The following is a 25,940-nucleotide window of genomic DNA, read 5'->3' as shown; positions in this document are numbered from 1 at the left end:
CATGTGTCCCATTGGCCGGAGACTACCCAATGGCTGACAATCGAGCGGAGGGACAACGGCGGGGGAATGGGACATGTAGTGTCGTTTTTTCCGCTCTGGTGGGATGGGAGGGAGAGGGGAGATTGGCTACTGGGGGTGTGTTCTTTCTGACTCATAATTGCTTGCCGGGGTGATGGGGGGTGCTTGTAATGGCTTGTGTGTGGTGATGGACAGTGCATGGGGAACTCTATAGTATTGCTGCACAGCACACTGCAGTTGTTTGGCGATGTGGGGGAGAAGAGGGAGGGATGTTGAAACGACGGGGAGGAGGGATGGGATACGTAGATGCGATACGATGTTTAGAGGACAAATAAGAGAGTTTATTGTGATTTTACGTGGTGGACATGATATGGTGATGCTGTATGATTGCTGTATGATTGTAAGTGTGGGATTCCAGTCATAGAGCCAGTTCATTCCACTGTAGTATCTCATAGTATCCCATACTATCTATCCCACAGTCCCATATAATCCCATCAACACCACCCACCACAGCATCTCACAGTATCCCATATCCCAGACCAACCCCATCGCATTCGTATCCATCCACGCGTACCTGCACGAATCCCCATCTAACCCATCCCTCCCATCCCTCCCATCCATCCCCCATCCTCAATCCAGCATGTCCAAGCAGTCCACCATCCACACACGACACGCTTCTGCCTTCCCACAATCCCACCTTACCTTACAGACACGCCTCGGCCTAGACGGACCACCTTTGTAATCACCCCCCTTAAAAATCAGCCGCCATCCCCGCGCCACCACCAACCAACGCCCATCTATGCCTCAGGCACTCACCTATCCCCCCATCCACCCCACCCCATCACACACACCACCAACACGCCGCCTCGTCCACCGTAGCCACTAGTCTCTGAGGCCGTGTGAGTCATACTTCCCAGTCGTCCCACTGGTGGTCTGTGCTTTTCCCCATCCTATCCCAATCCCAATTTGATGGATGGGGATCCAGCCAGGCGGAGGACAGAGCTCCTTTGTCCTCCGTAAAGTTAGGTAAGTTAGGTAAGCTCCACTCACACACGCTTTTGATTCGTCAATGGGGATACGGGATTGGAGACGGTGGTCGTGTTCGGCTGGCTGGCTTGGTGGGAGAGGAAGGGAGAGGGACGGAGGACTGGCCGGGACGGATGGGTGTACGGCGTGAGGGAGGGAGGGGCGGATGCGGCGAGGGAGGGAGGGGGAGTGGGAGGAGTGGGAGAGAGGGAAGGGCGCGGGATGGCGGGGAGAGGAGAGGGGTGAGTGAGGGGAGAGGGGGTGAGTGAGGGATATTATTAAGCAGATTACCTACTACTACTGTATATTATATGGGGTATAACATAATGCAGGAGTGAAAGATGAGGCTAGATCTGGTAAGTGCTTGGTATGGATGGGAGTGGATGGGAGGTGGATGTGGAGGTGAAGGTGGTGGTGGATGTGGATGTGAGAAAGGTGGTGGGATGGGAAGTGGGATGGGAAGTGGGATGGGAAGCGGGATGGGAAGTGGGATGAGAGCTACGCCGGCAGACGGGCGCGAAGGGTTGACCTGAGAACGCCGCCTTGCTGGTTACCCGTTACCCGTGATGTATGCTATGAGGGGGAGTGTAAGAGTGTGAGAAACTGCGTTTCCCGCCCTTACTATGAGACCCATCCCTACCGCCTATCCATACCACAAAGACCCTCTCTTCGTTTCGTTCCTCCTGGGCTTTGCTTGTTTGTTCATTAGTTTCTCTACACTCCACGTGGCTGGGACGGAACGGAAGGAACGGAAGGAACGACCGGCCGGTAGAGTATATTATCAGGGTCGTTCGTTCCTGCCAAGTTTGGGATTTAAGACATGTGATGTGTATTGTATCGGAATGGAAGGAACGGTGTCCTTTATAGAGAGAGGGTCGTTCCTGCCAAGTTGGGTTTTTGAGACATGGGATATATAGCATCGGAACGGAAGGAACGGTGTCTTCTATAGAGGGTTGTTCTTGCTAAATTTGGGTTTTTGGGACTTGTAATCTGGTCTTTGGGATATGGTAGCGGGAAGGAAAGAACGACGGTGGTGTTCTCTGAGAAAGGTCGTTCCTGCCAAGTTTAGTCTATTTGAGACGTGGTATCGGAACGGAAGGAACGATATACCCAATATCAGGGTCGTTCCTTCCTGCCAAGGGAAAGTGATCTTGAGATCTTGACACATCTCCGTGACCTCCACAGGAGGTTTAGGGGCGCAAGGTAGGCCTCTCTTCTCTTCTTGGCAGGGGAATCCATGACTGATGGGCTCTGTTTGGGTTCTTGGTTTTTGATATGTGTGGTTTAGAAGCACATATATCTGGATGGGGATGGGGGAAGTGATATGCTTTGTTTTGGATTCTCAGATTTTGATATGTGGCTTTTGCAATCTAGATCTCAATGGGGATGTGGGATGGGGGAAGTGATATCCCCCCATTAAACAGATGCATTCATAGCCCTTAGGACCTATAGACACATACTACACCTCTATAGCACCTAATCACAGAAGAGCTTAATAAACACTCACAGGCATCCTCTCCATCACAAGAAGGTCTTTGGGTGATATGCTTTGTATTCTGCTACCCCCCTCTAGCTAACGGAGCTCCCCTCTTAAACCTAGACTCCGCGTCATGCACCCAAATCCTATCCCTCCCCTCGTCCTAGCCTTCTTGCCTAGATGCTTCACATGTTTTCCAATATCACCAACCCCCATCCCACCAACGAAACGAATCAAAACACGGGCCCATGAGCCCCAAAACCACTGCTCCAATCTTGGCTGTCTGTAAATTGTGCATTGCCGCACTCTGTATTGTAGTATCAAAATAAAGAAAACGAAAGGAAAAAACCACAGATACGTTTCGCTGAAAATGCGTTTCTCTTTCGCCCAAAAAAATAGGAAAGAACAATAACAAAGAGAGGAAAATCCCCCAAAGTTTTTGACGAGCCCCAAAAAAAGGAAAATTGGTTGGTTGTTGAGATGATGACGAGAATTACAAAGGAGAAGAAAACTTCCACCACCACGCAATTAGTAGGCCACCTCCAACCTGCCCCCCTCTATCTCAACCCAATAACACTCATCTCCAGCGTCCACACCCTCCTAATCCAGACCTTCAGCTTCCCCTCCACGCCCTCGACACCCTCCAGCTCGACACCTTCCCACCAGCACCTCCTCGCCGGTTTGCGCCAAAACAGCAACAATTTCTGCGCCATGCCTACAGCGGCGCCGCCTTCGGCGCCGGATCGGACGTCGGTGCGCAGACGGGCGAGGGCGAGGCTGCAGATTACGGCTTTGTTGGGTTCGCCAGCGCGGTGGCCCCAGCCGTCTGTGTGGTTGAATCCGCTAGAGACGATATTAGTACTGACACACAAGCAACCAACTAACACGGGGGAAAGGTAAAGCAAGACTCACCCAGCAGTCAACATCTCAATCAAATGCTGCTCCGTCGTCCCCGTCTCCTCACTCCTCCTCAGCCCCGAAAAAATCCCATCCTGCCTCAACAGCGCCTTCCCCGCCGCCCTCTTCACCTCCACCATCTCGCTCTGCTCAATGTCCGCGCGCGGCGGGATGGCGTAGAAATCCAGGTCCTCGCGCAGCACGATGATGCCCGCGCGGTCGCGGAGCATGTCGCGTGCCGACCCGGCGGGGTTGTCGAGGTTGGCGCCTACGTCGGAGTCGTCGAGGGTGGGCACGTCGGGGATGGTTTGCGCGACGTTGCGGAAGAATTCGAGCATGTATTGGAGGGAGGCGGGGTCATACTAAAGACGAGGGTTAGCTATGTGCTTTGGTGGGTTGGGTATGGTAAGGGTCGGGTGTGGTGGGGAAATGGAGACTTACGTCGACTTGGAAGGCGTCCCCTTCTTGGTAGGCGTTTACGTGGCCATCTGGTAGAAGCCCGTTGGGGAAGAGGGATAGGAGGACGAATTCGGGGAGTGTTAAGAGTTCGTCTCTTGATAGAGTGAAGCGCGTGCCCCTAAAGAGTAGATGTTAGCCACGCCCCCCGACCAGCGTCCATTCATAAACCTACCTCAGGTCCATAGTGATATTCTCATCGGCACCAACATCTATCTCGTTAGCTTCCTCTTTGTCAATTCCCGCACGCGAACCGACAAAACTCACCTCCAAGCGTATTAATCGGCGGCGGACCACCCTGCTGCACCTGAGTAAGAATACTCGCAACTCCTCCCGCGGCCGCCATCAGATAGCTAAACGAGAGTAACGGGCTCGACCCTTCCGTATATGCAGGCGGAGGCTCCTCGTCGTCCTTCTTACAAGAAGATTCCCCCTTATTATCCCGCGGTAGCGCTGCCTTTGTCTCTGCAACCGCGTCGTCTGCTCGTGTCCTCTCTGCAAATTCAGGGGCTAGCGATGCGTACGCTGGTACTGAAGCTGAGCTCGCTGCGTCGTCGGAAACTGCTACCTCGTCAACGGCGCCAGGATCAGCGGCGGTGGGCGAAAAGTAATTGTCGTGCGGCGAAAACGGTGGTGGGCTGCGAGAACAGGGTCGCGGCGAGGAAGAGGCTCCTGCTGATTCCTGCGGGTACTGCGGGGGCGGTGAGGACGGCGTGCTGCGCTCAATTTGCGACTGCGACTGCTCCTCTTGCGACTTGTCGTGCTGCGCGCGGTGGCCGTGGCCGATGGGAACGGGGCCGGCGCGGGCGTCGGGCGTGTCTGACAACGTCGTGGTCGATGGGGCGGAGATGGGGGTTAGAGACGATGAGTTGGGCCTCGCGGCTGGATTGTCGGATGTGTTGCTGATGCGATGGGTAAAAGATATCGCTGGGGTGGATGCGCGAGGATCTATACCAACGGGGTATCAAATGGGCATATATATCCAGGTGTATTGACGGGGTTGGGGGTGGTGGTGTTATTGTGTAGTTGTTGCTGCTGGTGAGCTCTCTCTCTCTCCTATCGCTTGCCTCGCTTGTTGTTGATATGGCGTTGGCTGTTGCTTGGTGCTTGGCCAATTTGTGGGACCCCTGCCACTTGTAGCCGCCGTCATGGAAAGTCTATCGGAGCTTGTGCGGAGGTGGTCACTAAACTACTTTCTAACACCTCACCTATCAAAACTCACATCGCCATCACACATTATAGGGGTCACCACAAAATCATTGAATCACGGATCCACTTTTTATCTTCTATTCGCAGAAAGATGCAAAATTACCAAAAGCAACCCCAATCATACCATGCAAAACTATACACTATTTATAGATTACCAAGTGTACTGAAACCCCCAATTGCACTGTATCAGCCAGAGATCCGCGAAGGGAGGCAGATAATCTAAAAGCTATAACAATATGTCCTAAAGGATTAGTTTAACGGCGATCCTAACACTCTGCAAAGAGGCATCATGGCTCTACTATATAATAGCAAACATCCCTATGTTGATGAGCGCCCGGGCGCGACGATACCGGGGAGGACGAGCGGGTGGGGTGGTTTAGTGGTGCTGGCTCGACAGCTGCCGCAGTGTTGTAAAAATATCAGCGGCGGCGAGGATATGAGTGGCCCAGGCGGTCATGTTGCAATGCTGGATAATCCAGGGGTTAATAGAGTCGTGCGGTCGGTATCAATCATAGCATGCAGCAACGATCAACTTTCTTGATACCAAATAATGAATCTCTATTCTTCATCACTACCATCGCCGAAAATTGACTTAAACACGGCTTCTCCGGGTCTTTCGCCTTCTAATGCTTCGTTCCGTTCCGTATCAACCACAACTTCCCTAGGCCTTTCTACCGGTGGTATTACATCTCCGCCAGTCGCAGTCTGATAGTGTTGGTTGCGGCCACCAGACTCCCTGATCAAATCGTCGATATCAGATTTTGAAATCAGCTCCGACGCCCGGGGTGGTTGGCCGGTATTAGTTGCTGGACCGGAATCTTTCCCACCGGCCCTTTCGTTCTCGGGGTCTGGCTGTACATGAGCTGGAGGGCGGACACCAAATCTCTTGCACAGTAGCCTAGTTGGGTAGAAGTCTTCTTCTGATCTCGTCAGGCGCCCAAACATACCAGCCTTAGCCGCGGCCTCGGCTGGATCTTCCTGCTTTGGCTGCGGCTTACTGAGTAAAGTCCCGGGCTTGTTCGAAGCGCCTTCAGATGCCGTAGGTGCTGATGATGAGGAGGTAAACCGAGTTGCCATCATTCCAGTCATTGGTTTGAAGATCTGCGCACTATGTGCAAACTCCTGAAGCTCCCTGATCCAGTCTTCTTTTGCCACACCCGGTTCCTTCTCTGGAAGCCCATCTCTGACGCCTGCTTGTATTTCCAAATAAATCGTATACCGTAACCGTTTTTCTTCATTGTCAGAATATGGCATCCAACCACTCCCGCTGCGGCCCAGAGCAGCTACGGCGACATCAATGTCAATGTTTGGAATTTGACCTGGCGATTCTCGTCGGCGTTCGGGTGGTGGAACGTAACCCTCTGGGACTTCTCCTAGAGCTGCAGGCAGGTTCGTCTTCCCCGATGCTGAAGCGATGCGATCACGAGCGGACTTGGAGAGGAAGTCGAAGACGGACTTCCCTGGCAAAGGTGCCTCGCCCAGCAATGCTGCACGCGACTTCGGGTCTAATGTCGAAGCTCTGGCAGCATCTGCAGTTGATACATAGTCAGATGCTCCAGGAGCAGCGGTTGTTGTTTTTGCAGATGTCCAATCCGGGGGAATTTCGACTGGTCGATATTTATCCATCGATGTGACATCAACGGAATCCGTCCCACTGCCCAATACGAACCCATCTAAAGGAAGGCGTCCGTCGTGACATTTACGGAATCCCAGAGATGCTCTTGCTGCCGCAGCCTTTTTAGAGATAAACACCGGCTTGGCCGCGCCACTTATGACGGGGTTCTTCTTTTTCTTGTCGCCGCCAATAACCTTATTGTATGAGATCTTCGGGCCAATTTCGTATGGGTCTTCGTCATCAGAACCAGTGTCGTTTAAAACCCCCATGCCGATACCGCCACGAACAGCTTTCTTTGCCTTCTTGGTTGTCATTGGCCGGGTCGTTCCAAACACTTCCCCCCTGTCGACTTCCGGTTTCGAAACAACATTGTTTTGGTTTTCTTCCCCTAGCTTTGCGGAGCCAGCAAACCCCAACCCTTTGTGATCGGTCTTTCGAATAAATGTTATCATTGGCGTATTATCTGGCGCAAAAAGATGCTGCTCTTGGGGCTGGCCAGCACTGGAAATCTCCATGCCCAGTCTTGCAGCTCTTCGGATTTTTGGTCCCACCCCTTGGCCTTCTCGCCAGCCCATCTTCTTCAGCAGTTTGACTCCCATTGTCTCGCCCTCGGTTTTGAAAAGGTCCATGTACCCACCACGCTTCATGACCTCACCTTCCGTAGAGCCCAATGCCGTGAAATCCCCAGCTGTGAGGACCCTCTGGTGTTCTTCGGCATCCGCAAGATCTTCCTCGTCCATAAAATCCTCGGGTCGCCGTTCTATTATCTTCGTTTCGCCATTCTTGCGACTCGATCGCGAGGAGACAAAGGTGGATGGAGTCCATCCTTCTTTCGATCCAACAGTGTTGAAGTAGCTACAATACACAGTCAGTAATAGTTCAGCCCAGCGAAGACGAGAAATCATACCCTGCGCTAAATCCACCAGTGAAAGCTCCATGTAGACGTTTCCTTCCCCTCTCATCCGTCACCTCTTGCTTCCAAACAGGAACATACGACCCGTCATCCCGGACATCAGGGTCAAGCGGAGGGAGCGGAGTGCCATAAGCTACAAAGGGGCTCTGCTTGGCCTGCAAATCAGACTCATAAGCAGCGCGCGTTCGTTTCACGGACATTTCTCGACATGAATGCGGTTGGCAAATGTTTCGTTTTGCCTGACCTTGCTGGATTACGATTCACGTCCTTATCTTAGCCGCTTTAAGCGCGCCCAGGAAGCTTAAGTACTGTTTGAGTCTATTTGGGAACAATGAGAGCTACGGAAATGTGAAATCGAGTCGAAGCAATAGTTGGCATTTCCAAGCTCAAGCTGCACAGCATAGATTACTTTATTATTGGCTTGGTATCTGGTAGCGCAAAGTATGCCGTTGACTCCCATGGATTAACGCTAAGTAACCAGTCGCCTCGGGTGAGGTTCTTAGGTTGCTTTGTCCGTCCTGTGCTAAGGTACGACAGCATGTCAGGTCCCATCTCGGAATGTCATCGAGCATGAAACTAGCCCTTAGAGACACATTTTGATTTATGTCTCCTTTATGTGAATCTCCTTTGAAATAATACCTATATCCCAACTATAAATTCAGACTTTAAGCGTCAACAAATGCCGCGACTGACCTGCCACGCTTACCGTTGACCCGCATTTGCGTCTGCCAACCTTGCCAACCTACCTTGGGCCATAGCAACATCCACCACCAACCATGCAACGTTGATGACGCCCAGCACTGCAAACCAACCACACCTGTCGCGATAGCATATCAGGCTTTCGTTTCCATTAAACGTCTTGTTCGATCTTGATATCGAGTACATACGGCACCGCGAGAAGCTTGGCTGCATTGATCCCCAGCGGCGTCGCTGGCTAACAATGTCAGCAACCGCCTCAGCTCCTCCTAGTGCAGTTGAAGCACAGGGCATGTCCAGACGTGAGGGGCAGGGATCATCTTCCAGGCGCGACAGTCAATCGTATTCGAATCCATCCCGGACGCAGTCGACGAGATCGAGACCTTCCGCTGCTGTTCCCAGCCCAGTTCGCGCCCACTCCTCGAATTCACGCCCGACCTCGCGACGCGTGGACGAGATACTCCCGCAACAAGACTATGAGACAACGAACGTAGCTCAATCAAGCAGGAAGAGATCCACCGATCGTACCAACCATATTCGGACGGAGTCATCGAGAAGCGGACATACCAGAAGCTCGTCGCGCCATCATCCCACCTCAGATATGCCGAGCGCAGCTGGTAGCTCGAGTGCCGCTGGCCCAGCGCCAGTTGTGGTCCCCGTGGAACAAAAGGCCACGAGACAAGGAAGATCGAGAACTGTGATACCCGCTCAAACAGGTAACTGGATCCTGGGAAAGACCATTGGTTCCGGAAGTATGGGGAAGGTGAAGCTAGCGAGACGTGTTGAAGGTGAAGAAGAGGTAAGCGAAACAATAGCCCATGACATCGTCACTAGGTTACTAACTGTCCCCCGCAGGTTGCTGTCAAGATCGTTCCCCGCGGCTCGACCCCCGATGAATCCCAACAGCAGAGCCGGGCTGATCGTGAGCGTGCCGAACGTTCCAAGGAGGTACGCACTGCAAGAGAAGCCGCAATTGTGACACTCCTCGACCACCCATATATCTGCGGCATGCGAGACGTCGTACGCACGAGCCACCATTGGTATATGCTATTCGAATACGTCAATGGGGGCCAAATGCTTGACTATATCATCTCTCATGGTAAATTGAAGGAGAAGCTGGCGAGAAAGTTCACACGCCAAATTTCGAGTGCTCTTGACTATTGTCACCGCAATAGCATCATCCATAGAGACCTGAAGATCGAGAACATTCTCATCAGCAAGACGGGTGATATTAAAATCATCGATTTCGGCTTGAGCAACTTGTTTGCACCAAAATCGCATCTGAAGACATTCTGCGGTAGCCTATACTTTGCTGCACCAGAATTGCTGCAGGCCAAGGCGTATACCGGTCCTGAGGTTGACATCTGGAGTTTCGGAATTGTTTTGTATGTTCTGGTGTGTGGCAAAGTTCCATTTGATGACCAGAGCATGCAAGCTCTGCATGCCAAAATCAAGAAGGGCATTGTCGAGTACCCGAGTTGGCTCAGTTCTGGTAAGCTTATCCCGTTCTTACAACATGACCCATCCACTAACAAAACCAGACTGTAAAAATCTCATCTCACGGATGCTTGTAACAGACCCAAAACAAAGAGCCACTCTTCATGAAATCATGAATCATCCCTGGGTACTCAAGGGGTTTGGCTTCCCTCCAGAGAACCATCTCCCCGCACGTGAACCAATCCAGCTTCCTCTTGATCCTGAGGTGGTACGTGCCATGACAGGATTTGATTTCGGTGCGCCGGAACTTATCCACCAGCAATTGACGGAAGTTATTGAGTCTGACGACTACCAACGCGGTATTCGATTGGCCGCCCGCGACAAGGGATCGCAAACTCCGAGAGATGTTGAGAAGAAGAGGGGATTTGGCTTTGACTTCTACAAGCGCAGAAGCTCCACAAATAGCAAGGACACCCTCACAACACCTTCGACTGAAGGCTTGCAATTGGGCAACGACCCTGTAAATGCATTCCATCCTCTGATATCCGTCTACTACTTGGTTCGTGAGAAGCAAGATAGGGATCGTAGAGCAGCCAACCCAGGGGCTACTAGCCTGCCACGTTCTCCAAATGAGGCGCCTCTGCAAATGGCTGAGATTGCTCCCCCTCAGGCTGCACACACCAATACGGCAGCGTATGAAATGCCAGGTGAGACGGCCACCGGAGGAAGAACTCGCGCCCGTGCACGAACACATGGCGAAGACGATGTAACGGAATCCATGAAGAACTTGAAAGTTGGAGGAGCTAGCGGACCGACCTCACCAGCTGCCATTGATGCGCCGGGCGGGCAACTGAAGAAGGAGAGTGCTGCAACCAGCCTTCTTAGGCGATTCAGCACACGTAAACGCAGGGATGCACCTGAGCGAAACATTGACAAGCATTATCCGCCAGCCGTAACAGTGCGATCGCCAAGTGAGGCACCGACGACACTGAGAAAAAGCTTCAGTATTCGTCGTGTTAGAGAACGTGACCGTGGCGCTCAATCAAGCACCATTCTGCCTTCCAGCACCAGCAACCGTCAGGACCGCGACTTGTTGACTCCACCACAAACAGCAGACGGAGTTAGGGCAGGCAAGATGATCGGAAGATCCACAAGCGTCAATTCGGCAGAATACCGCCGACGCCACGAAGATCGTGAACCTAAGCCGCGGGTGACGTACAAAGAGCCACCAGCAACAAGCGGTTCGGACCACTCACTTGCCAGTGGGGCGAGATCTTCCATGAATGAGAAGTCTCGCGATGAGGATCAGACCGCAGCCCCTCGCTCTGGAACCAATAGGGCGAAATCGCTCGGCCACGCTAGGAGAGAGAGCATCCAAGCTCGCCGTGCCCGACGTGAGGAGGCAAAGGAGAAAGATATCCCAGAGAAGGCCAGTCTGGAGATATCCGATAATAATGGCGATAGCTATGGCAGTGGCAATGCCGAAAACGCGAGACCTGTGTTCCTGAAGGGTCTCTTCAGTGTGTCCACCACCTCGACGAAGCCTGTCAACACCATTAGAACGGATATCATTCGCGTTTTGAAACAACTCAACGTGAATTACAAAGAGGTTCGGGGAGGATTCCAGTGTCGCCACATGCCCAGCATCGACTTGAAGAAGGTGGTTGATGTTCCTTCCAGCTCCCAGAACTTGCAGCCTCCGGGGTCATCGCACCGTCGCCGCATTAGTTTTGGTGGGTTTACTTTGGGTGGCGGTAATGATCGAGAGCGTGATGAATATAGAGATGTTGAGAGAATCGCTCCAGCACCAAAGAATTCTCGTCGTGCTGCTGCAGATGCGAGCTATTCCAACTCGGACGTGTCTGATGATAGTAGCGGTCGATCTAAGCAACGCAGCTCGTCGAGGCGAGCTGCAGGAGAGACTACCACCCATGTCCAGAGCGATCTTGGTGGCAGCATGATTCTTGAGTTTGAGATCTTGATTGTCAAGGTTCCACTGTTCTCTCTGCACGGAATCCAGTTCAAGAGACTGACTGGTGGCACTTGGCAATACAAGAACATGGCGGATCAAATCTTGAAGGAGCTTCGCCTCTAAGGGCCTAAGTGGTGATAGTTGGTAATACAAGAATATGGCGGATCAAATTCTGATGGAAGTTTGCCTCTTAAGGCGATACAAGAACATAGCCGGATGAGTTTTGAAGGAAGTTGGTCTCTAAGGCGATATAAGAACATAAGCGGTCGAGTTTTGAAAGAGCTTCAACACTAAGAGCCCAACTAGCGATACTTCGAAAAACAAGTTCGCAAAACAAGAGTACGCCCAATCAAATTTCGGCAGAGCTCCAACTCTAAGTCGACGAGGCAAACACGAACGAACGAAAATGGTGATGAGTAAACGGCGGTATCGGGGACGACGATTTTATTTTCTTTGCAGACGATCAGGATTCCATTACGGACACAACGGATCAACGAGTTTTCTATGTTTGAGTCATGCACATTTGCTATTTTATTTTTCTTCTACTTTCTGCCTGGTCACTGCATATTACGGTGTGGTTATATGAGCGTTCAGATGCCTACTCTTTTTCTCGTCCAGCCTTCGGCACACATTTGTTGGGGCGTCTTATAGGTTATGATGCCTCGGAGTATACAGAAAGATGGGATATTGCAAGTCGTTAGGAGCGTAATGATCGGCTATTGCCGTAGGGAATATAGTAATGATCTTTATTCGGGGGTTCGAGTGTGATTTGCGTGATATGCGGTCTCAGTTGTGGAGCTCAAGGGCGGGATAATACACTGAACTTAGGAGTAGATAGTGAAGCTAACCTAACCTCTCTTGTAGCAGGGAGTGGTAATTACAGTATTGCTCTTTTACTAGACTCTGATCTGATACTGTGATTGTAGTATTTAGGTGAATTTATTGTTGTTTTTGTTTGCCAGAAACGTGTTTGAGCTATATAAATTCACTGGTGGACTAATATAAATACTACTATTTCGCCAGTCAAAACCGACCAACCTTCTTACAAACTCCACATTCAGATCAACTATTCACCTTATACCCAAGTTCAAAGACGTCTTCCATCTGTTTTACCAATATATATATTATCCTTTAAAGATCTCGCTCAGATCACAAGTCTATCACATATCGAATCTTCAATCTCGCCGCCGTTGTCCCTGTTCTGCCCTGCCACTCACAATCGCACGGTCCAGCACGGTCCAGCACAGTCCAACATCCGGCTCACCGCCTCCCAGGACTCGACAGTAGCGCCTCGGTTACAACCCCCACTGTCTTAACGAGACGCTTATTATACGCTATCCGTTCATTGTCCGGCCAGTCAGGCGCTCAGGCTTGAACTGTACATGCCGCCCGTAGCGTGGTAGCCTCATCTCAACGATCTACCTTCAGCTAAAGAGCCGACCGAACGGATACCAACGACGACAACCACCCCCTCCTCCCAAGACCACCAACCACATCCACAAAGCATCAGCATACCGAAACTCTTACGATGCTCTCTCAAGGAGCCCACGTGTTCTCGCACCAAAACTTTGGCCACAACGAGGCCGCTTGGTTGAACCAGCACAACCACCAGCAAACTCACCACCAGGCCCAAGCAGCAGCTGCCGCCCACGCGACTGCAGCTCACTACAACCGCATCCAGGCTACACATAATGCATCTGTGCCTACACACCTACCAGGTCATGCACAAGAGAGCGCAATGATGGATGGTGTTACTGAGGAGAACCGGAGAGTCCTGGTCTGGATCGCGGAGCTGCTGAACGAGGATACCCGCGAGAGCGCATTGCTCGAATTGAGCAAGAAGCGCGAGCAGGTCCCCGAATTGGCGCTCATTCTCTGGCACTCTTTTGGTAAGCTGATGAATTCAATCTGACGATTGGAGTCTTTGCTGACGTGGCATCGTAGGTGTCATGACCTCTCTGCTGCAGGAGATCATCTCCGTTTATACGTTACTCAACCCATCGCAATTGACCGCCGCGGCATCCAACCGTGTCTGCAACGCGCTTGCTCTGCTCCAGTGCGTGGCGTCGCACAACGAGACCAGGGCTCTCTTCCTCAATGGTATAAATGCTTCCCCGCACTTCCAATACATGGCGGTGACTGACCAAATCTCTAGCTCATATCCCGCTATTCTTATACCCATTCCTGAACACGACTTCCAAATCGCGGCCATTCGAATATCTCCGTCTGACCTCCCTCGGTGTCATTGGCGCCCTGGTCAAGAACGACAGCTCGGATGTCATCAACTTTCTCCTCACAACAGAAATTATCCCACTGTGCCTGCGCATCATGGAGACCGGCTCCGAATTGAGCAAGACTGTCGCCATTTTCATCGTGCAGAAGATCCTTCTTGATGACCATGGACTGAACTACATTTGCGCGACCTACGAGCGCTTCTATGCTGTTGGGACTGTTCTGAGCAACATGGTGAACCAGCTCGTCGAACAGCAGACCGCTCGGCTCCTGAAGCACGTTGTCCGTTGCTTTCTTCGGTATGTCCCCCATTATCCTCTTCCAATACGTGCCCAAATGCTGACTCATATATAGCCTCAGCGACAATGCTCGCGCCCGCGAGGCCCTCCGCCAGTGCCTCCCAGAGCCGCTTCGTGACGCCACTTTCTCCTCTGTCCTCCGCGACGATGCCGCCACGAAGCGCTGCCTCGCCCAGCTCCTGATCAACCTCTCCGACAGCGTTGTCGACAACCACCACCAAGGTCTTTAATTCTTGTACAATATATCGATGCATACAAATGGCGAGAGTAGGATTTCCTTTGGTTTTGCATAGACGTAACGATACCCGGTCTTCATTTCGACATCTGGGAAAGAAAGCTAGAGCAGCACACACAATGACGGATATGAGGATTTTAAAAAAAACCACAAAAGCAAAGTTTCGTTCGCGTCTGGATTTGGTTGCTGCAGCTAGGGAGGGGGAGGGGTGTTTTTGGGGCGATTGGCTTACGGCATTTAATGGGTAAAGAATGAGGATTGGGCTTTTTTTTTTTTTTTTGGAATCTGGGGATCGGGGAAGTGGTGGGCTTGCTGTTGCACATAAGATTAACCACCCGGGCTTTTATTATTTTTCTTTTTACGGCGGCGTTGGACGTGCGATGGGATGCATGGACGGAAATGGCGCAGAGCTGGAATTCTTTTTTGATTGCGATGTCGTGTTGTAAGATAGCTACCATGAGGAGGAAGAGACTGGCTTTTAGGGAGGGATATGATATTTGCTTTTCAGGAATAGAAGCTTGATTTTCGACCAATGATGCACCCCAGCAGAGACAAGTGACGTTGCCTTTTTGGTTGATATTTGATGGTGGTGGATGCTGGCCCATTCGTAACAATCCGTCCCTATTTATATGTTGAGACCATATACGATGCCATTACGCCATTGCTTACTTTACATGAACCAACAAAACTAAAACCCCAATGTTGATTCACGTGTTGAGCCACTGACGACAGTTCCTGCTTGCTTTCAAATAAGCCCCGTCTGCGCCCCTCACTCATGCCCACCAGTCGAGGGGGCGTCGACGATTTGACAGGTTGCTGGGCCATTAGTCATCGAAGCGAAGCCTGTCGACATTGGCTGAGGTGAGAAAGTGATCAGTAATCGACAAGGTTCAGACCCCCAGGCTTCCCTCATTACAAATCCTCAACGACAGAGCTACAGCAGCTTCCACAGACCCGAAAGTTCTTAAATAAACTACACATGTCCCGCTACAGTGGATCCAAACGATCCGCCTTCATTATGACTTTATCTCACTGATTGTGGACCGTCTGCGCACGCTGCACTTTCTCCTCCGCCTCATCCTCCAAGGTACCGAGTCTCCCGACACCTTTGCAGCACTAGCGCCCAAGGCTGCGATTAGAATCCAGGAATGCCGAGGCAGAACTACGAGATTAGCAACGTCGGCGAGGGACCCAGTATTCTAGACCAGATGGAGATCCTGAACGCCGAGACGTATAATGATGAGGCTGCCGTGTCGATTGCGCGCAGTTTGACGGAGCTGGCGAGGCAGCGACCGGGGCCGGCCCCGCATATGTTTGGGATGACGGGGGGGTTTGAGGCGGTTACGGAGAGGAGGGTGGATGTGCCGAGGGGGCCGGCGCAGAGGGTTGAGGTGAAGGAGACGAAGACTAGGAAGGTGAGGAAGGCGAGGGGTGCGAATCCGGGAGAGGAGGAGGACAAGGGTGGAAGGAGGAGAAAGAAGCAGAAGCTGAGCGAGGATGAAGATGGTGATGAGGATGATGCTTCTAAGAAGTCGAGGGGGCGCCCGAGGCTTGACACTAAGGACGAGACGGCTGCAGATGTAGGTGTTTATATTTCTCCAAGTCATTATTTTGCATTCCGTATATTCCGAAGATGGTAATGGCTCATGGCCTAGAGGGGTACCACATGTTTTACTTGGATTTTGAGAATAATATTTGTCTCGTGCTCCCACAAAATAATGTACTGACATGAGATATAGCGCCGTCGAACACAGATTCGCCTAGCACAACGAGCCTATCGCCACAGGAAAGAAACAACCATCTCGTCGCTAGAATCACAGGTCGAGAAGCTACAGAGTACGGCCGAAGCAATGAATAGCGCCTTCCTCGGGCTCTATGATTTTGCATCGTCGCAGGGTCTTCTACAGCGAGAACCAGAGTTTGCACGGCAATTACAGGCGACAACTCAGCGAGTCCTGGAACTGAGCAAGGCAGCCGCTGCAGATCAGCCCAGCCACGATGACGACTCTAGCCACGCTGATGAAAAGAACCTTGACAACCAAGTCGCTGTTGTCAAATCTGAATCCAAGAGGTCAAAAGCACAGACGCTGAGCCCTCCAGAAAAGGCCATGCCCATTCTTGGTAGACCAGCTTGGGGCAATGACTCTCCAAGCCACGCAGAGGAATATTTCTTCCAGCAAACTTTCAACCAAATGCCACTTCCAAACCAACTGCCAGTGGAAGGCCAGATTAATAACCTGCCAAGCCTCGACGATGACAACTTTGTCCTGACTGAAACCGATATAAATCAATTGCGAGGCGAAGCCGCTGGCATGAACCCATACCAGTTCAACCTCGGAATTGGCAACGATCAAGTCCTCACTTCACCAACCTCTTTCGCAAGCTTTGAGACCAGTTTCGCACGGCGTCTTCACCGCACCTCGAACGAACGCGGCTTTCGGCTCCTCACGAATCCTCACTCGAACCCCCTAATTCTCAAGAGAGTGTTTGGGTTCTCACTCCTTTTCCGGACCAAAGAACAGCTACTGGCGTCGCTGGTCGCAAAAATGGAACGCGGGTCATCTAAAGAACTGCTGAATCATTGGTCAGCACCCTTCGTGCACGTTGGCGGATCAGGGACGTATTATCCGCTGCCCGAAGAGGATATCTCGAGTAACCTGATGCCCAAAGTGAGGACGGGCCGATCAATGGGGCCTCTTACGACAAATGCTATGTCGGCGCGGGAGAAACATATGATCGATAACTTCACCTGTAGCGCGGAAGGATTTGAAGGGAAATACTTCGACGCGAACGATGTGGAGAGTTACCTGAGAGGCAAGGGTATTGACATTGCGCCACATACAGAATATGTTACAGTCAATTTGGACATGGTATCACTGGAGGGCATGCCAGCTGCGCCGGTACCTTCCAACTTCAGCACAGACACCAGTAATTCTATTTCACCTAGAACGCCGCTGAGCCCTAGTGCTATGGGGACCTCGAATGGAGACCAAATTCCGCAAACACAGACATTTGAGGAGGTAATGGAGGAAATCCAGATGACGATCGATTTCACATCTGGATCAATGTATCAGAATGCCGCCTCGAATTGGGCGAATTCAACCCCTCCGAACCTTGTAAATAACAACGACGGCAACAACAATAGTAAGCAATCGCCAGCTCTGAACGCATTTGACCTCAGGGGCCCGATCTTCGACGCAGGACCCGATAAACTGGGCTCGAATGACTACGATAACGCGTCGTCGTCGACTTTAAATTCCCCGCGGCTTGTGACGCTCAGTGTTGCGACCTTGGTACGACGTGAGTATACCCTTTTTAAATGGGGGAACTGAGCAATTGCTAATGGTTACAGATATATCAAAAGAGGGAGTTTGCCTTGGTAGAGCACCGGGATTCAGGCCCCGGGATGTCGATCGGGCTCTACGTAGGACTATTGGGGAAGCTTTCGAGTATTAGAAACAACCCTTATTATGAGGAAACCTTCACGAGTGTACGAATTTGGGCAGGGGTTGGCATGTGATTTTTGGGAGGAAACTAAGTGTTTTGGCGTTTGGGGATGGTTCAAGGGAAGGGGGGTCGGTGACAGGACTGACAAGGGGCATGGGCTCAAATGTAACAACAATATGGTGTTGTTGCACTGTAGATTACCACCAACTCTTTAAATAGCTTTAATCAATGAATAAACTGCGGAGCTTAAGCTGTTGAAAACAGGTTATTGTACATATATTTACAATTAAAGTGGTATCAGGCATCTACCCATGCCAATCGCTCGGCTACGAACGACTACGAACAGCCGCTACTCAAAACTTTGGCAATTCTCCCTGGTCAGCCTCATCCCTCTCCCGCTTCCTCTGCCTATACCTCTTCCGTTTCTCCCTAAGCCACTCCCTCTTCTCTATATCAGCCAGCCTCTGCTCCTCATCCACAATAGCCAGCATCTTCTTCGCAAGCACAGCATTCGCCTCACTAGCCTTATCGAGCGCATTTTCAACACCCAATTTCTCCCGATACGTCGCCGCGCTCCAGTGCTTCTCCTCTGCTATCCCTAACTCCTCATCCCACATCTGCTCCCAGTTCCCCATATCCAGCAACCCCCCCAGCCTATCCAAATGATCATTCCGCTTCTGCCGCAGCTTAATCTTATCATTCAGCACCCGCGACAGGAACTCGCTCTGCGGCTTCTTGAACCGCATGAAGGGTATCAAGTTCGCGCTCACGAGCTTGGGGACTTGTCGGCGACCCGTCAGCTGAGACTTGGGAAGAGGCCGCTGCTCGAGCACGGGGATGGCGCCAGGATAGGGCTCTGGTTTGCGCTTCGGAGGAGGGGGCGGGAGGGGCGGGTTCTCGGCGTTCTCGAGGCGCGCGGCGTCGCCTTGGGCTTGCACGCCGCGGAGCAGGTTGAGGATCTTGGAGTGGGCGGCGCCGGAGCCGGTGGTGGCGGTGTGGAGGAGTTCTTCGGCTTCATAGCCGACTCGTAGTGCTGCGACTACGAGGGGGCCGCTGGTGACGTGGGCATTGCGACGGAATTGGCGGCGGATTATGTGTTTTATGGGGGGGACGGGGCCTCTGTTGAAGCTCGCTGGTACTTTAATCTGACGGCATGTCGAGAGAAGGGCTCGGTAGAGAGCGATGCCTAGTTTGAGTGTTAGTATTTATGCAGAGCAGTATATAAGTGTCTTATACATACAGGCAATGCGGTGTGGCCCACGCCTATGTGGAACGAATTGCTTCGGCATTCATCTGGTGTTGAATGTTGATGCGGCTACCTACGTGCAGCAAGCTACAAGGCTGAACATATAAATTCGCGGCTGTTCATACTGGGCCCACAAGCCGCCACGCATCACGTGTACAACTTCAATATCAAGTAGTTTACAATGTCATGGCTTATTGATGTTAGCTCTGTTTAGTTGCTATCTCATGAGATCGTTTACGCTTGCCAACCAGTTTCGCCACGCTGATGCACCTGCAAAAAGAAGAAATGGCAACAATCCAACACCCTGAGAACCCAGCTACAGCCAGTGCTTCGGCATAGTAGCCTGAAATCATATTTATAAAGCATATGTTGAACCCTCGGCCGGCTGAGGAATCTTCTTGTGTGCTGGGTGTGCCATATACCTGTGCTGCGTCAGTAAACTATCCATGGTATAGGTGACGTGTGTGACCCCACCTTCTGAGATCGATCAGAACGGTCTCCATGGTATATTCCCTCTTCCACTGAGCCAGACATGGCAGCTTGGAGGGATCGACCTATAAAGCAATAAGTCAGTAAGGCCAGGGATATATGTACAATATGAGGCTGACCTGTCCATTCCTTGGGTTGACGCAAGGGAGGTTGATTTCGCTGATAAATTGGATCGAGGGTGGCTTGTCGGGGTAGTCATCGCCGCAGTGCATCTTCAACGAATAGATTCTGTTCTCGTGCACACTCTGGAGGGTACAGTATTAGTATTGGACGTATTCAGAGATCTAGGAAAGAAGGGTTTGGCCATACGTGAGGGGGCCCCAGGATTGTCCCGTTCCAGTTCGACATGAGAAGGTCATCACCCTCCGCAAGACCGTATGAGCATGCCTCTGAAGATAACTGTCAGTCAAGCTATCACGCATATTAATTTGACTTTCCATACCTGCTCCAAGACCCTTCTCGCCCTTCTCCAGCTCTTCCAGCAACCTGAAGTTCCTTGGGACCTTGGCACCCATGGTAGCTGATGTATTTGTTATTGAGAGTTTGAGAGACAGCCGCGCAAAATGCCTGAAAGTAAAAATTCACTTTAGTGTCTTTGCCACAATACTCCAAGATATTAGGGGTTCTGCTTACCACTTCTAGTTGATCTGGAAGTCGTAGATTATGTAGAGTCAGACAAGGCCGTTGAAACCGAGGCGGGTACAAGAGTAGTGGGGGTTTGACACAAGGCTGGTGGTACTTGTGGTATCGCGCCCAACCCTCATATATAAGGCGCGAAAATGAGGCATGAACATCCCAGGGCGTGGTGCCTTGTGGAGGAAGAGGCCAGGTTTGGGTAAATTCACAACTTATAAAACATGGAAAGGTAGAGGCGCCATTACCATCTAAGGCATGGGAAGAATTAGGCAAGATGTCGTTGCAGATTCTTAGTTCGGAGCTTTCCAATCTCATCCAGGAGAGCAAGAGAAAGCACGCCGAGCTCCGTACAGTATGTCACCCTTAGCTTCCGCGAGTCTACAACGTTGAAGACAACTTGATATTGTTGAGAGTATAGCTGACAACGCAAAGGCCGCGGAACATTCTTTAGAAGAACTTAAATCGCTACGGTTTACGTCGGAAGCACAGGTAGCTGCCGGTATATTACCTCCCTCTCTTTACTGAACCAAACAGCTGACATAGATGAATTAGATCTAAGCCAGAGGGGCAACTTTGTCACCCCATTTCTCATTGCTTGCGGAACGAAGAATGCAAAATTCACGGGTATTGCAGTTGTTTGCTTGCAAAGACTTGTTGTGTCACGTGGGCTCCCAAGGTTCCGATTGAAGGAGGTCTTGAAGGCATTCCTTGAAGCAACTTCGTCAGGGCTAGATGTCCAGCTGAAGCTATTGCAAGCTCTTCCCTCCTTACTTCAAAACTACGGGAAAGATATTCAGGGCGAGTTGTTGGCGAGTGTCCTGAACATTTGCACCATTCTCCAAGCGAGCAAGAATGGGATTGTGAACAACACCGCAGCTGCAACCCTCCAGCAGCTGGTAGTTACAGTCTTTGACAAGGTCGTAACTGAAGATGGAGTTCTTCTCGAAGTTCCTACCATTGCCGAGGCGCCGGTAGAAAAGGGAACAGTTCAAGTCAGGGCGTCTGCCTTTGATGCCTACAGGGTATTTAACGACCTCTGTCTCCTGACAGAATCCCAAAAGCCACAGTTTCTGAAAGTCGCCGGCCTCCCGCAAACCTTTGTGTTAGAATTGATCGAATCGATTTTAACCAACCATGCCGATGTCTTCTTGGAACACCCAGAACAGGCAAATGTCCTTCGCACGAGACTTATGCCTTTCATTATCAGCTCCATGTCTGAGAAGTTAACGTTTCCCACGACAGTTCGGGTTACACGGATTTTGTACACATTGCTTCGACGACACCTTCGGATCCTTGTTCCAGAGAGCGAAATGGCAGTGGGGTTGCTAACCCATATGCTGGATCATGACTCCACGCTTTGGCGGCGGTCGCTGTGCATGGAAGTTTTCAGAGGTATATTTGCAGACGCAACTCTTACCAGAGATATATTTTCACTGTACGACGCACAGCCAGGGAAGAAGAAGATTTTGGGCGACCTGATGGCAGCCTTTGTTCGACTAAGCTCGGAGAAGCCCGCCCTAATTGGCCTAGGAAGCCAGTCCACTGTGCCTTCCGCTAATCTGTCGAACAACGATTCAAATGATCAAGCTATGCTGGAAGCAGCTGGTATACCAGGAATAATTGGCGGTTCCACAGGGCCGTACGAACATTCTGCTGGCATTAGCGTGCAGTGGAGCTCTATGCGAGTGCCATGCATTGATCAGCTGGACAAGTCAGATCCGCCGGGAATTCCTGATTCATATATTTATGGGCTCGCCTTGACTTGCATCAATAGCTTCGCTGAAGGACTCGCAAAGTTTATTTTACCTCTTACTATTCCGAGCGATTCCAAGTCAAGAAAGAGAGGCCCGCGAGGTAGTGATGCGGCAAAGGATGTCATCGAAGCAGCAGAGAATACCACTGATGCTACGAATAATAAGGCAGACCGAGGGCCGTCGCACAAAAAGGGACCTTTTCCTCTCAACCCTCTCCTACTTGAAGATCATGCGTCATATAGCGAGGTCAAACTTTGCGCTGACATCGTAGAGAGTTGCTGGCCTGCTATTTTGGCCACATGTTCTACCTTTATGTACGCATGTTTGGATGCAGACTATTTCCATGGTCTGGTGCGCTCATTCCAAAAATTCACACATGTGGCAGGTCTTCTACGGCTTTCTACGCCCAGAGATGCGTTCCTCACAACTTTGGGGAAAGCTGCTGTCCCTCCAAATATTTTCACCGGCTTAACTGGCCCTCCATCTACTCCGTCTACGCCTGGCCCCGAAAGCCACGGCATCTTTAGCAATGCAAGAGGTCTACTCAGTGTTGATAGTCTAGCCAGCAATGCCTCGAGTATGGCAGACAGGACAAGGCATGGATCTACTGATTTTACACCCGCCTCACTCAATACGCGGAATCTACTCTGTCTTCGAGCTCTGCTCAACCTCGGAATTGCCCTTGGTACGACGCTAGACGATGCCGCGTGGCTAATCATCCTGGAAACCCTTCAACAAGCAGATTTCGTCTTATTTTTCTCAAGTAAGGGTACTGGCCGGCCGCCCTCTTCACCGGGGTTTAAACAAGAGTCACAACAGAGTGCAGATAGCTCAGCCCTGCTTGCCAATTTTGGCACAGAGATTAAGGCGGTTGAAACTGCAGCCTCTAGGCTATTTGAAAGCACCGCTAGCTTTCCGAATGATTCGTTTGTGCATGTTGTCGCCGCCCTGTGCATTCTCTTTGGTCGAGAAGACGAAGCAGATGTAAAGAGAAACTCCATTGATAAGGCCTCCCTCTCCCCCACAGCGAATCGCAAGGCATCATACACGCACCGGCGAGTTACGAGCACTTCAGCATCCGTATCCTCCCAAAGTCACGGCGATTTCTTCGCACTGGCTAAGTTGGGGAATATTGCAAGCATCAATATAGATCGCTTGATTTCGTTTGACCCCGAAGAATCAGGCTGGACCATCCTGACGTCCGAGCTTATATCTGCCCTAACAACTCCAGCTGTTGCATCTCCTATAAGGCAGCGAGCTGCGGAAGTCCTCGTGCGCATAGTCCTTGAGGCTGCTAATGTCCCTACGTCCGTGGCTGAAGATGTCCGAGGTCCGGTCCAGTGGCGCTTGCTTGACACATTCCGCCGCGCGTTAAAGCCTTTACAAGTAGAAGACCGCAAGGTATCAACCTCAGTCGTTCCTACAGATATCGAGGCCCATAGGATTATACTCGAGGGACTTAAAAGCATTCTGGAGCACTGTGGTGAAAACCTCATCACTGGTTGGGACATTACGTTTGAGATCATAGACTCCGTCTTCTTGCACGACAAAAACCTCGATTCGCCACGTCCAAATAATACGAGCTTCCTGGGAACACGCTCCCCAAGGCTTGTTCGATCAGCTTTCAACTCCCTTGAATTAATCTGTTCTGACTTTCTTACATCACTGCCAAGTTCTTGCTTTTTAATACTCGTTGATACCCTTTACCAATTTTGTACCCAAGATGACGACTTGAACATCTGCTTAACGGTAAGTTTTCTATATCGCCCCTAGCGTTATATGATCTTTATTCTGACGAAAAATAGACTGTAACATTCTTTTGGGTTGTTTCGGATTTTATTTCAAGCAGAGGCGGTTCATTCTCGTTAGATAAAGGTGTGATCGATTCGATCGATGAAGAAAAACTCCACAAGAAAGCGAAGAGTGATGACCAGGCTGTCTCGAACGCCGCGCTTTGGCTACTTTTGTTGCATCGGCTGACGACTGTTACAACCGACGAGAGACTGGAGCTCAGAAACAGTATGTACTTTCCTAGTATTCGGTTGGTATAGAAGCTTACAACCTGCAGGTGCAATCCATACCCTACTGAGGATATTTGATGCCTATGGAGATCACCTCAGCCCGCAAGCTTGGTCCATGTGTTTTGACTCTGTCATATTCAAGATGCTTCTTTCAATTGCATCTCAACTGAGTGGTACAAATACCGACAAGCGGACTTCCGAAACGGAGAAAAAGGCATGGATCGAGACAACAATCGTCGTCTTAAATGGCGTCGCCAATTTACTAGCAACCTATGTCCATGTTCTGGCTACCCATGATGGCTTCCCAGACTGCTGGCAGTCATTACTGAGCCACTTTGATACTCTACTAAAGCTTGGTCATCTTGACATCAACAGTGCCGTATTCAGGGCTTTACGCCAAATACTAGCCCAGACAAACACGGACTCGAAAGACTCAGCAAAACTGTCACGCGAGTCCACCGATTTAGTTTGGGCCCAATGGTCTCGTGGGCTGCCCCTTGTCTCAGGCTCAGAAGAGAATAATCAAGATTGTCTCATAGCCTATATCGCATGTCTCCAAGAACTATACCGTCTAATGCGGCAATATGTTGATACCGAACGAACTCAACGCATATTGGACCTTCTTCGAGATGCAACGGAGCAAGCTCATATTGGAAACTATTCGGCGGATATTGAGTATCTCACTCCGCTCCAAACGAACGTTCTCGAATCCCTCAAGTTGTTACGTACGGACATCAAGGGAATTCCTGGCGCCATTATCAAGCAAGCGGCTGACTTTGTTTCCCTTGCATTCCAAACCCGGGATCAGAGCGCCCCGGGGAAGAAACCAACTTACATCGCCTTGTCTAAAGAGTCTATGCGCTTATTGGAATCGTTAATTACTTCCCATGCCGCCGACCCCGAAATATATGCCAATGGAGCCGTTACAAGATCACTAACGGCTCTTTCAATGCCAATAACATTGAAATACGCTTTTAAAACCAAAACCAAAAGCATACAACCTTGGCGACGCGCCACAAGCACGGCAATTGCCATACTGGAAGCTACCCTCCCAAAGATAACATATGCTAAGGTTTCCGATGAGAATCTACGTCTAATATGGGCCTCTATTATCGAAATCGCAAACGGGATCATGGCGGCCGATTGCAGCACAGTCACAGATCCCGCGACGATTAACAGTGACCAAGATTTTGATATCCAGTCTTTCATCTCTCTACGAAACCTCATTATACCCTCGTTGGGTAACCACCTCATACCAGACAAGACGCGCCGATCCTTCGCCGAATCTCTCTTCCATACCTCCTTCATCCACGCCGCTTCTCCGTCCGAACTCCCTCAAGTTAACCAAGAATTACTCGCCACTCTCTACGCTCCTCGTAGAGGTCGCACAATCGATCCTCCGCCGTCTCCAAGGACAAAAATGTCTTACGTCTGCCTCGACCAGCTCGTATCACTTCTGAGCTTCACCGATTCGTCTCCAGCACGAATCAAGCTTGCCCAAGCCGTGGCACCTTTCTTCATATTGCGCGCAGGTGTGACTATCAGAGCATATGTGGCAGATCAACCTCTCAGGGGCTGCATGCCACAACCACTGAGCCAGCGCAAGGAGCTGCTTTGGATATTGAAGGCCCTGGTAGACTTGCGGTGCGAGCCAAACGCAATACCTGATGCGCCTGGCGTAGAAAGTGACAGCAAGAAGCACTTGCATAGACTGTACCCGTTGTTAGCACAGGCTGTGAGAGCGGCCGGTAGGGACCAGGAGGCTTTAGAGTGGATAGGAAAAGCGTTAGATCAAGTTGGGGTGGAGTTTGGATTGTAAACACAGGTAGCACTTGATATAGATAGAGAATATAATGTATGAGTTA

General features: G+C 50.9%; 7 protein-coding genes across 7 annotated transcripts; 4 read left to right on the top strand and 3 right to left on the bottom strand.

Moving 5' to 3' along the window:
- Positions 1-2,590: 2,590 nt before the first annotated feature.
- On the bottom strand, positions 2,591-7,811 carry VE01_00216 (uncharacterized protein; the record flags this gene model as incomplete). The annotated part of the gene is made up of 7 exons (XM_018269748.2): positions 2,591-3,364; positions 3,434-3,780; positions 3,860-3,995; positions 4,050-4,086; positions 4,142-4,822; positions 5,659-7,553; positions 7,606-7,811. The coding sequence occupies 7 exons, from the start codon at positions 7,809-7,811 to the stop codon at positions 3,079-3,081; spliced, it is 3,588 nt and encodes a 1,195-aa protein (XP_018135125.1). The 3' UTR covers positions 2,591-3,078.
- A 189-nt stretch (positions 7,812-8,000) lies between these two features.
- KIN1 (serine/threonine-protein kinase KIN2) lies at positions 8,001-12,587 on the top strand. Its single transcript, XM_018269747.2, has 4 exons — positions 8,001-8,101; positions 8,149-9,106; positions 9,163-9,799; positions 9,849-12,587. The coding sequence occupies exons 2-4, from the start codon at positions 8,552-8,554 to the stop codon at positions 11,837-11,839; spliced, it is 3,183 nt and encodes a 1,060-aa protein (XP_018135124.1). The 5' UTR covers positions 8,001-8,101; positions 8,149-8,551; the 3' UTR covers positions 11,840-12,587.
- Positions 12,588-12,930: 343 nt separating this feature from the next.
- On the top strand, positions 12,931-14,763 carry RCD1 (Cell differentiation protein rcd1). Its single transcript, XM_018269746.2, has 4 exons — positions 12,931-13,605; positions 13,661-13,816; positions 13,872-14,247; positions 14,303-14,763. Exons 1-4 carry the CDS (start codon positions 13,245-13,247, stop codon positions 14,475-14,477), a joined length of 1,068 nt encoding a protein of 355 aa, XP_018135123.1. The 5' UTR covers positions 12,931-13,244; the 3' UTR covers positions 14,478-14,763.
- Positions 14,764-15,321: 558 nt separating this feature from the next.
- VE01_00213 (uncharacterized protein) lies at positions 15,322-18,186 on the top strand. The gene is made up of 3 exons (XM_059463252.1): positions 15,322-16,062; positions 16,222-17,782; positions 17,835-18,186. Exons 1-3 carry the CDS (start codon positions 15,631-15,633, stop codon positions 17,936-17,938), a joined length of 2,097 nt encoding a protein of 698 aa, XP_059320118.1. The 5' UTR covers positions 15,322-15,630; the 3' UTR covers positions 17,939-18,186.
- On the bottom strand, positions 18,137-19,437 carry VE01_00212 (uncharacterized protein). The gene is made up of 3 exons (XM_018269744.2): positions 19,414-19,437; positions 19,170-19,365; positions 18,137-19,115 (listed from the first exon to the last, which is right to left on the bottom strand). Exons 2-3 carry the CDS (start codon positions 19,216-19,218, stop codon positions 18,283-18,285), a joined length of 882 nt encoding a protein of 293 aa, XP_018135121.1. The 5' UTR covers positions 19,219-19,365; positions 19,414-19,437; the 3' UTR covers positions 18,137-18,282.
- Positions 19,359-20,373, bottom strand: MMS2 (E2 ubiquitin-conjugating protein mms2). The gene is made up of 6 exons (XM_018269743.2): positions 20,298-20,373; positions 20,107-20,231; positions 19,974-20,053; positions 19,784-19,909; positions 19,650-19,729; positions 19,359-19,597 (listed from the first exon to the last, which is right to left on the bottom strand). Exons 2-6 carry the CDS (start codon positions 20,177-20,179, stop codon positions 19,531-19,533), a joined length of 426 nt encoding a protein of 141 aa, XP_018135120.1. The 5' UTR covers positions 20,180-20,231; positions 20,298-20,373; the 3' UTR covers positions 19,359-19,530.
- On the top strand, positions 20,170-25,937 carry VE01_00210 (uncharacterized protein). Its single transcript, XM_018269742.2, has 5 exons — positions 20,170-20,652; positions 20,733-20,799; positions 20,853-23,803; positions 23,860-24,073; positions 24,123-25,937. Exons 1-5 carry the CDS (start codon positions 20,575-20,577, stop codon positions 25,892-25,894), a joined length of 5,082 nt encoding a protein of 1,693 aa, XP_018135131.1. The 5' UTR covers positions 20,170-20,574; the 3' UTR covers positions 25,895-25,937.
- The last annotated feature ends 3 nt before the right edge of the window (positions 25,938-25,940 follow it).

Source organism: Pseudogymnoascus verrucosus (assembly GCF_001662655.1).
Source record: "Pseudogymnoascus verrucosus strain UAMH 10579 unplaced genomic scaffold scaffold_1, whole genome shotgun sequence".
NCBI lineage: Eukaryota > Fungi > Ascomycota > Leotiomycetes > Thelebolales > Thelebolaceae > Pseudogymnoascus > Pseudogymnoascus verrucosus.
This window is presented reverse-complemented; position numbering and strand designations above follow the sequence as displayed.

Coding starts and splice junctions, on each gene's coding strand:
- KIN1 (XM_018269747.2), top strand. CDS start 8,552: ATGTCAGCAACCGCCTCAGCTCCTCCTAGTGCAGTTGAAGCACAGGGC. Junction 9,107..9,162: donor GTGTTGAAGGTGAAGAAGAG/GTAAGCGAAACA, acceptor TGTCCCCCGCAG/GTTGCTGTCAAGATCGTTCC. Junction 9,800..9,848: donor CCCGAGTTGGCTCAGTTCTG/GTAAGCTTATCC, acceptor TAACAAAACCAG/ACTGTAAAAATCTCATCTCA.
- RCD1 (XM_018269746.2), top strand. CDS start 13,245: ATGCTCTCTCAAGGAGCCCACGTGTTCTCGCACCAAAACTTTGGCCAC. Junction 13,606..13,660: donor CATTCTCTGGCACTCTTTTG/GTAAGCTGATGA, acceptor GTGGCATCGTAG/GTGTCATGACCTCTCTGCTG. Junction 14,248..14,302: donor GTTGTCCGTTGCTTTCTTCG/GTATGTCCCCCA, acceptor ACTCATATATAG/CCTCAGCGACAATGCTCGCG.
- VE01_00213 (XM_059463252.1), top strand. CDS start 15,631: ATGCCGAGGCAGAACTACGAGATTAGCAACGTCGGCGAGGGACCCAGT. Junction 16,063..16,221: donor AGGACGAGACGGCTGCAGAT/GTAGGTGTTTAT, acceptor CATGAGATATAG/CGCCGTCGAACACAGATTCG. Junction 17,783..17,834: donor TGTTGCGACCTTGGTACGAC/GTGAGTATACCC, acceptor TAATGGTTACAG/ATATATCAAAAGAGGGAGTT.
- VE01_00212 (XM_018269744.2), bottom strand. CDS start 19,218: ATGCCGAAGCAATTCGTTCCACATAGGCGTGGGCCACACCGCATTGCC. Junction 19,116..19,169: donor TGGGCCACACCGCATTGCCT/GTATGTATAAGA, acceptor CACTCAAACTAG/GCATCGCTCTCTACCGAGCC.
- MMS2 (XM_018269743.2), bottom strand. CDS start 20,179: ATGGGTGCCAAGGTCCCAAGGAACTTCAGGTTGCTGGAAGAGCTGGAG. Junction 20,054..20,106: donor CGAGAAGGGTCTTGGAGCAG/GTATGGAAAGTC, acceptor AGTTATCTTCAG/AGGCATGCTCATACGGTCTT. Junction 19,598..19,649: donor GTTCTGATCGATCTCAGAAG/GTGGGGTCACAC, acceptor GACGCAGCACAG/GTATATGGCACACCCAGCAC.
- VE01_00210 (XM_018269742.2), top strand. CDS start 20,575: ATGTCGTTGCAGATTCTTAGTTCGGAGCTTTCCAATCTCATCCAGGAG. Junction 20,800..20,852: donor GGAAGCACAGGTAGCTGCCG/GTATATTACCTC, acceptor TAGATGAATTAG/ATCTAAGCCAGAGGGGCAAC. Junction 23,804..23,859: donor ACTTGAACATCTGCTTAACG/GTAAGTTTTCTA, acceptor GACGAAAAATAG/ACTGTAACATTCTTTTGGGT.